The 17,256-nt window shown below is 33.0% G+C and overlaps 2 protein-coding genes across 4 annotated transcripts; both read left to right on the top strand.

The window, feature by feature from the left end:
• Window positions 1-1,060: 1,060 nt before the first annotated feature.
• On the top strand, window positions 1,061-9,507 carry LOC108219101 (zinc finger protein VAR3, chloroplastic). 2 transcript variants are annotated; one of them, XM_064092609.1, is made up of 8 exons: window positions 1,102-1,608; window positions 2,611-2,728; window positions 2,866-3,209; window positions 5,452-5,568; window positions 7,392-7,508; window positions 8,759-8,857; window positions 8,946-9,104; window positions 9,141-9,279. In XM_064092609.1, the coding sequence occupies exons 1-7, from the start codon at window positions 1,205-1,207 to the stop codon at window positions 9,076-9,078; spliced, it is 1,332 nt and encodes a 443-aa protein (XP_063948679.1). In that variant the 5' UTR covers window positions 1,102-1,204; the 3' UTR covers window positions 9,079-9,104; window positions 9,141-9,279. The 2 variants fall into 2 exon arrangements, with proteins under 2 accessions (XP_017247870.1, XP_063948679.1); XM_017392381.2 differs by having other exon boundaries at window positions 1,061-1,608; window positions 8,946-9,507.
• A 3,763-nt stretch (window positions 9,508-13,270) lies between these two features.
• On the top strand, window positions 13,271-17,180 carry LOC108219102 (agamous-like MADS-box protein AGL11). Of its 2 annotated transcripts, none has more exons than XM_017392382.2 (9): window positions 13,271-13,366; window positions 14,515-14,725; window positions 15,651-15,735; window positions 15,943-16,004; window positions 16,093-16,192; window positions 16,353-16,394; window positions 16,479-16,520; window positions 16,617-16,819; window positions 16,917-17,180. In XM_017392382.2, the coding sequence occupies exons 2-9, from the start codon at window positions 14,538-14,540 to the stop codon at window positions 16,918-16,920; spliced, it is 726 nt and encodes a 241-aa protein (XP_017247871.1). In that variant the 5' UTR covers window positions 13,271-13,366; window positions 14,515-14,537; the 3' UTR covers window positions 16,921-17,180. The 2 variants fall into 2 exon arrangements, with proteins under 2 accessions (XP_017247871.1, XP_017247872.1); XM_017392383.2 differs by lacking the exon at window positions 13,271-13,366 and adding an exon at window positions 13,846-13,933.
• The last annotated feature ends 76 nt before the right edge of the window (window positions 17,181-17,256 follow it).

Raw genomic sequence — 17,256 nt, 5'->3', positions numbered from 1 at the left:
TCTGGTGTTAATTTGTGCACACATTGTTTTGTGTTACTTGGACAATAATTAAATAAAATGGTCCACGGACTATCTACAAGAACGCAAAACTACATATCGTCGATATAAATGTTCAGTTCAAAGTGTTCACGTATGTGCAAATAAAGGTCAGCAGATTTCAAGTGTGTATGCCCAAACTCCAAAGGCACGTTTTAAATAATTCTGTCCCCTAACTGTGCAAAATGCAGGTAAAGAGACTCTCCCAGTCTCCCCATGCCTCCTGAGTCTTGTATTAGGTTGTTTGAGAGTAGGCCTCTGCTCCATAATATAAGTCGTTTGATTTTTTGCACGTAACTTTAGATACTTTGGCCACATAGTAAATATTATTATTTTGTAATTTTTTTTGAATAAAAGTATAAATATTATATTTTTATCCAGGGAAAAAAATTACAAAAATATTAATATTTGCTATATATCAAAGCACCTAAAGTTACGTGTAAAAAATCAAACGACCTATATTATGGACTAGAAAGAGTAGAAGTTTTTGCTTGAAATTAGGCAAAAATTGTTTATTAAATTTAAAATGAAATTTCTGATTTTGAGTCAATAATCGTTTTAGAGAAATGACTTTCTTTTACTTATATTAGAATTTAGAATATCTCCGACCATGTAAAATCCTTAACTATAAGTCATTAATACATTTTATAAATAAAAAATGTATAAATTATATAAAAGAACTCAATATAATGGGTTCATTCCCCTTCTCTAAAATACAACCGACCTTTAAATGTTGGCTATAATAGAAGTTGTCACATATTTTGTTACTAATCCTCGTCGAAAACCCTATTTTTATAGAGTATATTATAACTCATAATGTATAAATATTAGAAAAATTACCAAAAAATAAACTTATTTGTGCAAACGATATTTTTTATGAACGGCACAATAATTTTGAACTGAACTGGTAGATTATCAAGCGAAAAACAGGCCTGATCTGCTCAAAATTGCCCCCACTCATCCAAACAGTGAGCAGCCCATTTACATTTCAGTTATCCCAAAGGACCCAAACCCAACCCGAGTTATCCCAAACCCAACCCAGAAAGATTGATAACCCCTGTCAGGCTATCATCTCTAAACCCTGCAATCTCTCTCTCTCTCTCTCTCTCTCTCTGTACACTCATGGTTTATTAATTTCCCCAAAAATCATCATCATCATCATCCAAAAATGATAAGCACCACCACCGCAACAGCGGCAGCAGCAACCTCGAGACTCATAATCTCATACATCGGGAACCGAGCCATCTCTCCCCCTCTCTTCTTCACAAAAAAGCTCTTGTTCCCTTCTTACTCCACTCTACACTCCCACCGTTACTCCCATTTCTCTTCCTCTGCCCTAGCTTCTCCTCTTACTGACACTAATACAGCCGCTGATTTACCGGAATCAGGCGTTAATTCGCACCACCCGTGGCCCGAATGGGTGCTTTTCGTCGACCGATTGAATTCGAAAGGCTATTTATCGAATAGCGGTGCTGATAGTCCTCAAATTGCGCGGAGAATTGATTATAAGGATATGAACATGATGAGAGACGCTTGTCTTAGCTTTGCTCGTGACCGTCTCGATATTTTCCAGTTGAGGCCATTTCGTTGCTTGTCTCATTTACATTTTATGCGTAATTTTTGTTTTTGTGGCATTATATACTTATATTGATGTTAGTTGTCGACTATTTTGACTTAGAAGCCGTGACATTATACAAGTTACCGCGAGGCTTGAATGAGGTTTTCGGAATTGGATATTTTGAAGTAAATGATGATAGCCTGTTGGATTTTCTCTCTACTTGTTAATGCTTGCAGCAAGCTTATGTAATTGCTCAACATTACTAAGTACAGTAATAATGCAATTACGATGAACATGCATTTTTTGACATTCATTATATGTTAGGACATACTGTACTAAGAGGTCATAATCTAACGTAAATGGTAATTTATGGTGGTTAGCTGTCTGGTAACAGTACTTGTTGCTTTTTGTAGAGTTTTATTTCCTTCCTATCATTGTGAATGTAACTGTTATTTATATGTAGTTAGACAAGATTATGACAATAGCACTTGCTTAATCGAGGAAAAACTGTCTTTGATAAACAACACAAGAAAAACCCGTCTTTGATAAACAACACGAGACTTTGAACAATCCATAGTGATAGCAACTCAAAATTTATATAAGGAAACCTAGGTTTATTTGGCTTAATTTTACACACCACATCAGTAACTTGTTCAATACACAGTCTGGCAGCTTTGCAGTAATTGTAAAGCATTAAACGGTGTCCTTTATTAGTTTCTTACTATCTAATATGTGCCTATAAGATTGGTACGATTAATGCCAAAATTTTAGAATATGCATGTTCTTTCAAAATAATGTTTGATGATTCAATATGCTTCTGCTGATCAATAATCATACTAATGATAGCCATATAGTGATGGGAAAATTGAATCAAAGATAAGTCCTTATTTTCAAATAAAGAATATCAGATCACCCAACTTTTTCTTTCAGAAAACTCAAGTACTCAAGCTATGTGTTTGGACAAGTTATTTATATATTTAATAAAAATTGTGAATTAATAAATTTACATACTTCAGGTCGTTGTCAAGGCCATATATTCAGGCTGTAGTGGAGAGAGGATGTCCTAATGTGTTCAGAAAATCTGTTAATTCAGGGAAAAGGTTGAGAGTATATATGCAACTTGACGAAGGAGATGTAAGTTCTTGAATAATTTATGCACTTCATTTCACTTCCTGTTGGCAAGTAAAGATACATGATAGGCACTGTAAGAACTATCAATATATTTTTTAAGTGAGCTCACTTGGTGGTCTGTGGTAAATTTACATACGCAGGTGTGCAGCAATTGCTTGCTCCGAGGATCTTGTGACAGGGCCAATGTGATAGTAAAAGATTCAGAAGCAGCGGCAGGCACAGTGGATATTGTGCGTATATTACTGGCCTATGCTTTAGATTCAGCTGTTGTTACTGGAGAAAAGTTTCCTGGTAGAGAACATATCGAAGTATCTGCAAGAAAATTGCTGTTGGAGTTAATTGAATTGAGTGAGACGGCTCCAAATCCTGAATTTTCAAAGCCTGTGGCAATAGCACCGAACCAAAAGAAGAAATCTTCACTTTTGGCAGATGAAAATCTTTCACCAGATATTGAATTGAAGCGAGGAGATTGGATGTGCCCCCAGTAAGTAACTTCATTATTTTTCTTCACGAAGTTCTGAACATTTTCTGTTAGGACGTGTTATTCATGTGTACGATGTTCTATAAAAAATAGTGTTGCGGATTTTTGTATGAACCATACCCATGATATGTTGATTAGAAGCCTGGAAGCAAAAATACTACTCCCCAGTCTTCAAATTTCTCTAAATATTTATCCTTGGGCCTTCCCGAGAAACCTGAAAAAGTTGTTTGATGACATATACCCTCAATTGTCACTAGACTATAAGCTATTTAACTATGAGAAATGAATAACGTCAAATGTGTTATATAGTATGTTGAAACAATGGTGTGTGTGTGTGTGTGTTTGAGTTGTGTTCCTAGACCTTATATAGAGTACCAATGAAAAACCCATGTCTCGCAATGTTCTGCTTATATTTGCTTATGTTTCACAATATTTTATACGTAAAACATATTGCATGACGAATATTTATTCAACTAATATTCCATATAACATATTTTTATAATGTTTTATATGCCGGATATCTGGGTCTCTTATTCGTCCGCTGTATAAGGTCCTTCATTGAACTTTTGTCACACACACACACACACACGTCCAAGTTCTATGGAGTCCACAAGACATTGGAGTATCGGAGTCTAAAATTGGATAAAATACAATCTAGTCGTTTTAATTTTAGTTTTATCTGTTCTACAATATTTGTAAACATCTAACAACTTGCAGATTATGTTATACAATATATTCGCTGTAATCAAAAGGTAGAACAATTACTTTTATAAATCGCTGGACACTATGTTCTGCAATTAAACTAATAAGCAGAACAATGATCTTAATGATTGTTAAAGTTGAAAGATGTTAATGATTAATTGATAATTATGTTTAAGACTACTTATAAATGATAAATTATATATAAATTTGGATAATCAAAGATATTATTTATGATTAAAACCCCCGGAATTAATAAAAATGGGCAATCCATAAAAAATTATGACTCGTACTCCAATACAACAGCTTAAATGCGGACTCCATAGAACCCAACTCATATGTGTGTGTGTGTTAAAGGACACAAGCCGAGCCATAATAATGAAAAAAGTGCCTAATAATTATGTTGAACTACTAACAAAATTAAAGCTATATATTGAATGACATTAAGAATGCTATAAAACAAAAAAAAAGAAGAAGTAATACAATAAAATAAAATCACTGAAGTGGAATAGATATTTTTCTTCAAGACAAATAGTTCGATTTTTTTGGAAAACTTTATTTTAATTTTCTTTTGGGAGTTCTATTGTTTTACTAGAAACAATAACAGAAAATTTTCATCACTTTGGAAGTTACATGATCGACAAGACAACTTTTGGCACATTGAACATTCCAAAGTTGAAAGGCTACTACTAGGACTGAATTACCTTAGGTGAATAACAAACTAGGTTCCTCTGATTAGGCGACGACAATCTCACTTAGCGGGCAGAATGTTCCATATTAATTTTTGTAAATTTGAGCAGTGTTCATGCCATGTCTTAAAATCAAAGCCTTTGTCTGTAAGCTAACCTCTGGTTCTCTGAAACCTTGATGTTATTGTATTTGGTTGCGCTGAATGAACTCGGACTTTGGACATAATGAAATGAGATTTGAACTATATTGTCAGTAAATTTTCATTATATTCCGTTCATTCCTAACAAACTACTAGAATTGAAACCCTATATTTATGATTTTTGAGAAGGTTCCATTCTTCATTATACTCATTTTCTCCAAATCTCGCCATGTAAATTTTCATCAATTCATTTTATATCAAAATCTTCCCTCTTATCTTTCTTATTTGCCTTTATTTTTATTCATTCTATTCATTCTCCCCAACCAAACACAACATAAGGTGCCGGGAGAAACCATTTTACGGGTCATATACATTGATGATGGTCTTGTTAGCACCCGTGATGAGTGAATAAGTGATGCAATGCTCTTCTTGAAACTTGTAAGATGTCCATTGCAGCTTATAAATGGTAAGGAAGATCTTTAAACAACGGGATCCTCATACTATGTATGCAGCTGTTATTTTATATTAGTAAAATCTGTCTATTATTCTTCCTGCAAGAGATTTACTCTCCTGTGAAAATAGTTGGTATTTGGAGAAACCGTTGGTAGTGGGATTTGCATAGATAGATAGCTCTAGTAGTACTGTAATAGGGCTAACAATGCATATAAAATGATCCTGCTATGTAAACTGATGCCAATGCTGCCAATATCATTTCAGATGCAATTTCTTGAACTTTTCTAGAAATGTGAAATGCCGAGAATGTGGTGAAGATGGACCTAAGAAGGTCAGTCGTGCTGAAGTTGAAATGAAGCAAGGAGATTGGATTTGCCCAGAGTAAGAAATATGATTTACTTAAAGTTACTTGACTTGGCGAGTTGCAACTGATATGTTTAAAGAAATTTAGCCTATTGTTATTATATGATATGCATGCGTTAAACCTCATGAAAGCAAATTTTCATTCCCATTCAACATTTCTGCTTTCATATATGTACTCCCTCCGTTTCAAATTAGATGTCCACTTTCAAAAAATCACACAGTTTAAGAAAAGTAGTTGTTTACAAATTAATTGCATTAAATGACCATAATATGTGGTATGGGGTTGATCTTGGAAATATAAATAAGAGTTATGTGGAGTAGAATTGACTTTGGAAATATAATTTTGCATTGAAAGTTGAAGTGGACAACTTATTTGAAACAATTTTTTTTTTTCAAAAGTGGACATGTAAATTGAAACGGACGGAGTATTAAATTATCGTGAACCATCAAATCGCTTATTGCATATGGAGAAATTCTGGCAGCTATTTTCTATTCTGCTTAACATCATATTAGCCTGTGATAGTTTGTTTGTTTTCTTACTCATAACAAAGGGAAATTAATTATCAATAGATTTCAGCTTTGTACTTGTATTAATGCTAGTTTTTGACTTGAACCGAATAAAATCTTTGTTGATCCTTACTAGGTACAACTTTAATATTCTTGTAAGTGCATACCTAGAGGGTTGGTGGGAGAAGAGGGAGGGGGTGTACATAGGGTGTGAGGGTTTGAGGTTCAGTAAAGGCATGTCTGTGAATCTACAATGACAGAAATAAATAATACAACTCCCAGTCCCAACCACTGATTCTGCCTGCCGAATAGAAAATCCTGTCACATTTCTTTTTATTTCATAATACAATACAGTGACTTGGTAGAATCTCAACTATATAATATCATGGTAAAAAAAATAAAGATCGATGAGCTGAGAACCAGGTGAGATTCCAAGCAAAGGCTGTACAACAGTGTATCCCGTATAGATAATGGAATGTCTCCATGTGGTGCAATCAACCAAGCTGTAGAGCTATAAAGAGAATTAAGACAATGGCTATATCCAAATGATCAAGTAAAAAATAAATGTCTCTGGAAGTTTTTCTGAATGTGTGCTCCTAACAGCGAGTCTCAAATGGTTATAATTTCACAAGTTGAGATAGAGTTTGAATTGAAGTGAGATACTTCATCAAAAAAAATTATTCACTCCAAGTCGGATGGAAATGTTATATAAAGGGATCCATACAATTTGATTATGAGTCAACCTCTGAAAGCTTCTACAAAATTCTTCTTAACTTTGACTTGGGAGTTGCTTATGATTATATATTAGGGATTGACGCTACTTAGGAGCAGTTTTTGTTAAAGTTATTATCTAGTTTTAAACTTTATATTCATAATAAATCATTTCTCGAGCAACATAGAGAGTTTCAGGTTTCCAAATCTTGCAATATTTGGTGTATTCACTATTCTCTATATCCCATGATGTATGCGCTTCATTTTTTAGTGTCGGCAAAATTTAAAGTTCCTCTTTGATTTGAATGGAGGACTTGGTTGCGGTGTTGTTTCATGTTATAGTATGACCTATATAAAGTAAAATTATTTATGTGGTAGAAAATTGAACAGCCTGTGGGTGTACTAGGAAATGAAAACAAGTAGACCATTGCTGTATGACACTTCTTCAGATTGCAATATTGCATATATATCATAGTCCATATTTGTAAACTGGCAGAATCTTATTGAGATTTAAATCGTCTTTTTGTTATAATGTTATTTAACTACCCCTTGGATGTGTCTTTTTTTGCCCCACAGACATGACGTCACATGTTTCCTAATCAAAAGAATTTAATTTGCTGCAGTTGTGGTTATATGAACTTCTCCAGAAATGCAAGCTGCATAAAATGCAACGTGGAGGGTCCTAAGAGAGTTCGTGCTGATGCTATTGAAATGAAGAAAGGAGATTGGAACTGTCCACAGTGAGTTCTATAGTACTTGTTCATTTTCTGAGCATGAAGCATTGCCAATATAATATTTGAGTACATCTGCTAAGAAACCTTAATATATATGTGTGTATATTCTGTATTCCAGTTACCGTTCTCAGGAATCTTGCATCCTTCATATTGTGTTGTTATAGGGTTCAAATGGTTTGTGCTACTAAGTAGGTTTTTTTTTAATATTCAGCGGCCCGAGTGGTGCTTTTTATGCGTTTGTTAGTCAAAATGCAGTCTAGTCATTTTTCCTCTCTTTTTTGAGATCCAAAAAGAGTACAGGATGCCGAAGTTGCTGCTGCATATGAAAGATATAACTACATAAAGCACGTTTAAAAGACTATAAACCAAATCACTTTTTATGCTATAAAATATACAAGCAATATAAGTTTTTATGTTGATGTCTTTTACTATATAATCTTTTGGACTAACGGGGAGGGTTGCAAGGGTGATGCATAGTATGCTGTGGATTAGTGTTCTATAAATCTTTTATAGGACTACATATGCCCTTTGTGTTGGGCTGTTACCTTAAATTGTCTGAGCGCCTTCTGCTCTGCCAACATTACTTGTACTGCATCATTAGAGAAGGGCTTTATGACACTGCATCTGCGGTGTTTAAAAGGATTGTATTAAATAATATTATCTATATATAATCATATACAACAAAGAATCAAATAAATGAACTTCCAAAAATCAAAAAAGGGCAACGAACAAGACTGTTTTGGTCACCAGCAACATCATGAAATGCTCTTCATGCTTCAGTGATAATTATGTTCAGTTCCTTGAGGATTATCTATGTAAACTTTTCCTGCACTTACAAAATAAAAATTACAGCCATACTATTCTGTATAGGATGCAAGACGCAGCTCCTGTCAAATTTGTCAATCTTGCTGATCTTGTAATTACCAATGTGTATCAAATATATTGTGGCCAAACAGATAATAATTATGTAAATGAATTCAGAAATTATATGTTTAGGTACAAGTTATGTTATAATTGTATGCTTGTATGCACGGCTGCTCTCAAGTTTTAGCTATTTTAAAATTAGATAATTTTCTCTGGAGAATATGTAGAGATATTAAATCAGCTTGATATTCTGTATCTTTTGCAAAAGTTATTAACATATTAAGTTGCTGTAATACCCATGGTTTTGGGTCTACAAAAGCTGCCAATGGGCTATTTATTGTGTTAGGTCAGCTTTTGAAATCAGTAAATATTATTTCGTGTACAATTTGCAGGTGTCAGTTCATGAATTTTGCAAGCAACAAGAAGTGCAAGCGTTGCCAAGAAGTGCGTCCGAAGAGGGAGCTTATCCCTGGAGATTGGGAATGCCCCTCGTGAGTGTTTATTATACTTTAGCTGACATTAAACAGTTATAATTACTGGCCGAGCCTGTAAATTAACTGGGCTGTTTTCCATCTGTAGATGTGATTTTTTAAATTACGCAAAGAATGTGATATGCCGTAAGTGTGATGGTGATCGCCCAAATGAAAAAGTGGATACACGTTATGAAGACCAGTTATGGAGGAAGCCCTCAAGCCCTCTCCAAGGCAGGTAGCTTGATAAAGCTCAATATCCTAAACGAGAAATGATGATCTATATGCATGAAGGTTGGATTTGTTATTTGCCAATGCTCTGTATTCCATGCATTTGGCTCTTCTAGTGCTATTCCACCAGCTAGAAGAAGAAAAAGAAACCATAGTTGGTCTCTTGCATGTGATTTCTCTAGTTAGGTTACTTTTGTAAGTTATGATAGTTCTTCTTAGGGTTTTGTCACATATTCAAATCATCTTGGTTGATATTTGATATTATTAGAACTGTTTTTTGTGGCAGTGTATAATGTCTACTGAACCGATTAGAAGAAACATCGGACATGCTCTTATGAGGAATGTTAGCGAACTTCCTGTTATTTTATCGATCATGTCAGGAGTCTTGATATATTTAACAATATATTTTATAGTGAATGCAATTTTAACTCCTCGCATCATTGCATGTGTATGTTTTCTTTGTAACCTTTGCATGTGTATGTTAAGTTTTGTTTGATTTGATTCTTCAGTTTACTTGTAAGTTAGTACTTCCTATGTCTCAAAATAGTTGTCACATTTGGTTTTGTGTCGGTCATATTGACTGAAATTTATTAATATTTTATCAATTGATAAAATAAAAAAAAATATATCACCGGAAATAACTTTTAATCTACTTTAAAATGTAATTTTCAGTTTTAAAATAATGAGTGATTAACTTATAATCTTTGATCAAAATTTAGTCAATTTGACCAATGTGACAACTATGACAGAGGGAACGGAGGGAGTATCATGTTTAATTTCGTCGTTACAAGTCTTCAAACATTCTGCAAAGCCGTCATTATTAGGAAAATGCTTACAAGTTAAAACAAAAAATATAATTAGAGATATAACTGAAATCTATATATATAATAAACAAATTAGTTTAATAATTTTTTAATATAATATTTGAATTAAATATTAATTTTTTTGGTTGATCGTTCTCTGTATCATTTTTTTAATTTTTAAATCCAGTCTATTTATTGTTAAAATAAAAAATATCAAAATATGAAAAAAAAATCAGTACATAGGTCGGTATTTACTATTTAGGGCAAAAAATATTTTGATAGGTTTATAATTGGATGCGTATGTATAATATTTCTTGTATACTTTGTTCAATGATTTTATAATACATAATTGAATTGAGTGGCAGTAAATAATTAGAGTTTGAATCAAAAAAAATCCGTTTATCGAGAAAGTGACATTAAGAAAACCTGAAAAATATCCTAATAACAAATTTGAGAACCAGCTGGGTATGTGCAATAAACATGCATGAAGAGTTAGTTAAGCTAAGTTTAAAAGAAATTATTACTATTTATAATGAAAAGATAAAAGTTATTTAAATATTTGAAAATTTTTATTTAAACTATCAATATCAATATATATATATATAAAGGAGGATGCGGGCGTCTCTAGAATTGTTCGATTCAGTCTTCTGATTTTTCTTAAATTTCGGAGAGAAAATATAATTATAATTCGAAAAATAAGTTTCAAGAATTCTAAAAGTAATACAACTCTTTTCTTATTGAATTCTAAAAATGATACAACTCTTTTTCTTTTTATTTAGTATTTCTTATTGAATTCTAAAGATAATACAATTTTTTTCTTATTTAGTAATCCAAAAAGAAATATGATTATATTTAAAAAATCAGGTTTTAACCAATGACTAGGAATCATAAAATAATAATAATTAACAAAAAAATAGGATATATAAAATAAGAATCATATATTGATTTTATAATAATGTAAATGATTCTTGATTAGTATTGTGTTTGACGTGCACGGGAGGCGACCCAAACTAATTTTTATCTAAATAATAATAATTTTCCAATTAGTATTATGTTTGACGAGAAAGTGGCTAATATAATTTTTATCTATGTTATAATTTTTTTTTGTTGAAACGGCGGTTCAAAATAATTACAAAATAAAATAGGATATATAAAATAGGAATCATATATTGATATTATAATAATGTAAATGATTCTTGATTAGTATTGTGTTTGACGGGAACGGGAGGCGGCCCAAACTAATTTTTATCTAAATAATAATAAATTTTCTATTAGTATTATGTTTGATGGGAAAGTGGCTAAAATAATTTTTTGTCCATGTTATAATATATTTTTTCTGTTAAAACGGTACCACGGTTCAAATTAATTTTTATCCAGTTATAATCTTTAATTTTATCATAATTAGAATAATTTTATTAGTATTGTGTTTGACAGTAAAGCGACTCAAACTAATATCTAAATTGTAATGTTTTGTTATTAGTATTGTGTTTGACAGGTGAGCATCTCAAACTAATTTTGATCTAAATTATAATATTTAATTTTATCTTAAAAATAATAATTATGGATTAATATTGTCTTTGATGGGAGGGAAGTTCGAACTAATTTTATTATTAGTATTGTGTTTGACATGATGACCACTTATACAAATTTTTATACTAATTATAATATTTTTTTATTAGTGATATGTTTAACGGGAAGATGACTCAAAATAATTTTTATACTATTCATATCAAAATTTATAACGCCGCCGCGAAGCGCGGCTTTTTTCACTATACTTATATAAAGGAGAAGCGAGGGGCGTGTAGGTGGCGCCTCTCACATCGCTCCGTTCTATTTTTCCAATTTTCTGGATTTTTCAGATGAAAAATATCAAAAATTAGAACTACCTTTTTTAGTTTCGGATATATTGGAAGCAAGTTTCAGAATCTGATTTTGTTTCAAATTATTTATGGAATATAGCAGCTTGAAAGTTTTAATCTGATTTTGTTTCTGATTATTTGATTATGGGAAAGACAGATTATTTATGGAATATAGTAACTTGAAAGTTTTAATATGATTTTGTTTCAGATTATTTAATTATGGGAAAGAGTAGCACACACATCTATAAATACCCCTATAGATTGTAGGGTCTCTCAATATCTTTGGTGATAGTTCTCTTACTCGATTTTTAAAGGAAAAGCGAGGGGCGTGTAGGTGGCGCCTCTCACATCGCTTCGCTCTCTCTGGTGAGAGTTCTCTTGCTCGATTTCTAACTCGGTGGTGCCGTTCTTCTTCAACGATAAGTGAATGCTGTTTATACGGTATTAAAAACAAATATTAATATTAAATCATTAATATAATTTTTTATAGGCCGCCGCAACGCGCGGCTTCTCAACTAGTTTAATTATTTAAAAGAGTAAAATTTTACTTTGAAAAGAAGTAAATTGTAAATGAAAATGTAACTTTATCAGCTCCAAACAACTTCTTAAAAATATTATTTCTTTATAAAAGAAACAGAAGTCCATATTTTATTAAAAAAAACACGGTTTCTTTTGATTTCCCGCACAGACACCAACTAAATAACACCGAAACCTACATACATTCTGCTAAACATATCATGCATGTTGAAGTTATTGTTTCACACGGAATTGACCAGCATTATAGGAAAACTGGAAGGAAAAAAAAAACTGATCAGATGAATTGGTCGTTAAAGAGTCTAATAAATCGATTTTAGATGCATAATTGATCGTAAAAGCTGGACATTTTAAACTCATCAGTTCAATTAATTATATTTTATAAAATTTCCAACCATCAATAGTCCCAGAAATACGTCCGGACTTCTGAGTATCTTACATGAAAACAATTCAAACCAACGACGGGTTTTTATTAACTTGTAATCGACTATTATATATAGAAAAAGTGAAATGATCAGTTTTGTTGTATTGAAAGTCGAAAAATAAGAAGATTAAATTTATAAAAAAAAAATACAGGTTTAATTTTTTTTTTAAGTACATGACACTTAAAATAAAAGTAATTCAAAATTTAGCCAGATTTCGTTTTATACATTCTAAAACTGTTTGAATGAATTAAAGTACTGAACCCTCTCTCTTGGGTATGCTGTGTGATGCTTGTGTACACTGCACGATTCACGAAATGATTTAATGAAGTCTATATTATGTATCATGTATGTACACACTACTTACATAATTAAGTTATTTGTATACATAAGCCGGGGGACCATTAAATTCTTTTGCTATGTTTGGCTGAAATGGACACCCCTAGAGCTCCACTCTCAATTTAAGTGGTAAGCGTCTTGTATAACCTAAACGGAAATATGTCAATTTATTCTATTTAATCACAGCTTTACGTCGTTTTCCTGGCCAGCTCGATGTATAATTGGTTCACACTAGTTTCTCTTTTGTGTAAGCAACTTTGTGTGTATATATTATCATGCTCAGGTGTGGATTTATTGGTAGTTGTGTTTGCTCAAGAGCTTGAACAACTCTTTGTTCATCAGGTTTGAATGAATTTACTATGCATATTTTATAAGTGGAGAAATTAAGCAAGCTTTCATTTTCTGTGCCTCGACTTGTTACAATGTTTTAACAAATATAGTTATTAGTTCACGTCTGTTCTTTTCTTACTTATTGTGTGTGTATAATTGGCTTAGATCATGTTTGATTGTGGTGATGACCATCACTAGCTTGCTACTGATCAATATATATATAGTACTAGTAGTTAATCTGATCAATTCTCCTGCCTTTGTGTGTTCATCTCATTGTTTTCATATAGCTCTTTCCCTAGCTCCCTAGATCTCTCTTTATATATGTAGATACAGCTGCAGAATATTATGTGTGTGTGTGGATGATCTATCGATCTTGGGTGATTGTTTGATGTCATGCTAGATATATAAGCTTGCGAGTCTCATCACAAACTTGTTTTTCTTTTTTTTGTTATTGCAAGTTTAAGCTTAGATCTGTATGAGCCTAGAGTCCAGAACCCTAATTTCTTTGCTGCCAGTTGACAGTTTTACTGGGTCTTTATTTGTTTACGTCTTTATTCTTCTCTCGCTCTCATCATTTAGGTTATGCTTCTCTCTGTCTCCCTCTCTCTCCCTCCCTCCCTCCCTCCCTCTCTCTCTCTCTCCCCCCTCTCTCTCTCTCCCCCCCCTCTCTCTCTCTCTCTCAGCTGGCCATTACATGTTGCTCCCTCTCCCTGTCTCTCTCCGTCATAATTAGGTTACAATTACATGTTGCTTAATTTCTGAATTTCCAGACTAAATTGTACTGCAGTACTATATTTGAGTGTGATTCACTGATACCCTCAGGTGTTTAAGTTAGATCTATACTCTTATTTTAACCATATTAATTAATTCTTGTTGGAGGAGATCATTAATCTGGTCTAGATCCTGTACAGACAGCATCAGAAAATATAGGATGACCTAATCAATTTTGACTGTTTTTTATCCCCTTCTCACATTTCCGATGCAATATAATCATCACTTTTTGCTTGTACTCCTACATATATTCTTTTTTTGTTTCAATTCTCATTAATGATAGTGTACAAATTTCTGAAGAAGATCTGTAAGAAAGAATTCATTTTACGTTTAAGTGGCTAATTCGACGACTATACATGTTAATTTATGTATTATCCTGATAATTACAGAAGAGTACGTTGAAATAATAAAGATGGGAAGAGGAAAGATCGAGATCAAGAGGATAGAAAACAACACGAACCGGCAAGTAACCTTCTGCAAGCGCAGAAACGGACTTCTGAAGAAGGCTTATGAGTTATCCATTCTGTGTGAAGCTGAAATTGCACTCATTGTTTTCTCCAGCAGGGGGAGAGTTTATGAGTTCTCCAACAACAATAACAGGTACCCCGCGCACCCCACTTAACTCCTACTGCTTTCTTTTTAATGTCAGACACTCAGACTCGATCTGATTTTTTTTCAAATCTCGAAAACTTGTCATCATTACTTCCTTCTCGTACTAACTCTGCTAATTCCCAGTTTGACATATAGTACATATATACATATAGGTCCATTATTCATCAATGATGTTGCTAAATTGGTTTATATATATATTTAGCAATTAAAAAAACAAATATTAATTGGCGATGAATATTATCTGTGTGAAAGCCTGAAAGGTCATGTTCATAAACTGAATTAAACTGTGTGAGGGCTTAAAGTAAATTTTAGTTTGGCTTGGCTTATGAAATAGTCTCAGCTCTGATCCTGTTTAAACATCTATGAATGATACAGTACTGAAAAGTATTTTTTCCAAATCTGAATATCTGATGCATATTGGCTTTGCTTTTTTGTGAAAGCCTGAAATTTCTCAGATATGGTCAAAGATATCTCAAGTAGAATGCAAGATATTGTAAAGTTCCAATGCACCTTAATGTAGAAGTAAATATTTTCACAGAGAGTGTATAAAGAGTGTAAGGTGAGTACTGTATTTTCACAGATGGGTAATAGCTCTGAACTCTGTTGGAGGAGACAAGAGTTTTTTCTTATAGTCTGACCTCCTTTCATATATATGCTAGCTGCAGCAAGAAATGATCAACTGCATATATGTCGCAGTAATGTCGTCTGTGGTGCATTTATATATATGGATACATGCATTTCATTCCATTTCTTGTGTTGTTTCTTGTACCTCTTGTGCTGTACAGGACTTTCCAAACCTGTGAAAGTTTTGTTATGAACTCAGTTTATTTATTTGCATACAGCACAAAATTTGAGCCAATTACTAAACGAAATTAATTATGTGTTTTTATAACCGAGCTTGTATATTTTGCAGCAACATAAGGGGGACAATCGAGAGGTACAAGAAAGCCACTGCTGATGCTTCTGCTACTTGCTCAACTCAGGAGATCAATGCTCAAGTAAGTAATTAATTAAGCTTTTTTTGTTGTGTACAAATACTAAACATCACATTTTTACACAGAAATTTGAATCAATTACGTAGTTTAAGATAACTTAATAAGTTTGGAATGGTCTTAATTCAGATAGTAAAGTTTCTTGTCTGTATATAATGAATGTTTTTTTTTGCTTCTTGTCCATTTCTGATCATGGATGCATTATGACTGTAGTTCTACCAGCAAGAGTCTAAGAAGCTTCAACAACAGATTCAGATGATCCAAAATTCTAACAGGTAATCATATCGTTATGACCATGGATGCATTGAGTACCGTAGTTAACTAATTTTGTTTGTTATGTATGTATCTCCTTATTGTTTATAGGCATCTGATGGGTGAGGGATTAGCTTCTCTGAATGCCAAGGAACTGAAGCAGCTGGAGCACAGGCTTGAAAGAGGCATTGCAAGGATCCGATCCAAAAAGGTCTATACATACTAATTACTTTTACAAATTAACAAAAGTATGAATTTGGATTAAAAGTACAGGGAGCAAATAATCAAAGTATATGGATAGGATTAATACTCTTATTATGAAATTATACTACTGTATCCATGTTAAGTTTTGGATATTGAATGTAATACAGCATGAGATGCTACTTGCTGAAGCTGAAGGCTTGCAGAAAAGGGTAACATTTCAAACTTTAGCCGCTATTTTAAACTTAATCAATTGAGCAATTAAACTAATTATACAAACGTTGCTGTTATTACAGGAAAACGAGCTGGAGCATGAAAATGCTTACTTAAGAGCAAAGGTACCTACACTTGACAAAATTAATTCTGAATAAAACCATCACTGAATGTGCATGTGTTCAGTTCCATATATGTGTGTGTTCTTGTTGAATTCACAGATAGCTGCTGAAAATGAGAGGCTCCAAGGGCTGAGCATGGTGACAGGCAGTTCAGTTGGGCAAGACGAATACAACGAGTACCAGGCCTTTCTGGCACGTAATGTGCAGCTGCAGTTCAGCATCATGGATCCCTCTCCTCACCCTGCAGACGATCACGTCGAAACCGACTACCAAATCACCCCCAGAAAGCCTTTTCATCTTGGGTATGTGCCTACTTGAACTCACATAAATGCTCATATGTGTTCACTAATACTCTAGAAATTTTCATGAAATTAAATAGGGATTTTCTCTTGATTTCAGGTGACTTGACTTGGTGACAGAAACTTGAGAGCATGCATGCGATCTTTGACTGGTACAATAACAGAAGACACAATAAAGTAGCTATTCTAATATGGTACTGTGCTGTGCTATATTTAACAGACCAGAGTTATTATTGGAACCTTTGCATTCAGATGTTTTAATGTTTTATCATGTCTTCAATTTATAATTAAAGGGGTCGGTGCACCTTTGTATGACTCGTACTTTCGATCATTATGCATGCTCTTTATTTATTTGACTTCTACAGAGAGCTATATATATGTATCATGCACTAAGTTGTCCGATTTATATCCACATATGGTTTTTTTTTTGTCTTCAGGAT

Source organism: Daucus carota, chromosome 4, assembly GCF_001625215.2.
Source record: "Daucus carota subsp. sativus chromosome 4, DH1 v3.0, whole genome shotgun sequence".
NCBI lineage: Eukaryota > Viridiplantae > Streptophyta > Magnoliopsida > Apiales > Apiaceae > Daucus > Daucus carota.
Note: the sequence above shows the minus strand (reverse complement) of the source record. Positions and strands in the feature narration are given on the sequence as shown.

What these genes read in the sequence shown, in the direction of transcription:
- LOC108219101 (XM_017392381.2), top strand. Translation starts at nt 1,205, where the DNA reads ATGATAAGCACCACCACCGCAACAGCGGCAGCAGCAACCTCGAGACTC. An exon ending in GACCGTCTCGATATTTTCCA is followed by an intron (nt 1,609 to 2,610) that starts GTTGAGGCCATT and finishes TACATACTTCAG; the next exon opens with GTCGTTGTCAAGGCCATATA. An exon ending in TGCAACTTGACGAAGGAGAT is followed by an intron (nt 2,729 to 2,865) that starts GTAAGTTCTTGA and finishes TTACATACGCAG; the next exon opens with GTGTGCAGCAATTGCTTGCT.
- LOC108219102 (XM_017392382.2), top strand. Translation starts at nt 14,538, where the DNA reads ATGGGAAGAGGAAAGATCGAGATCAAGAGGATAGAAAACAACACGAAC. An exon ending in CTCAGGAGATCAATGCTCAA is followed by an intron (nt 15,736 to 15,942) that starts GTAAGTAATTAA and finishes TTATGACTGTAG; the next exon opens with TTCTACCAGCAAGAGTCTAA. An exon ending in ATGCTTACTTAAGAGCAAAG is followed by an intron (nt 16,521 to 16,616) that starts GTACCTACACTT and finishes TTGAATTCACAG; the next exon opens with ATAGCTGCTGAAAATGAGAG.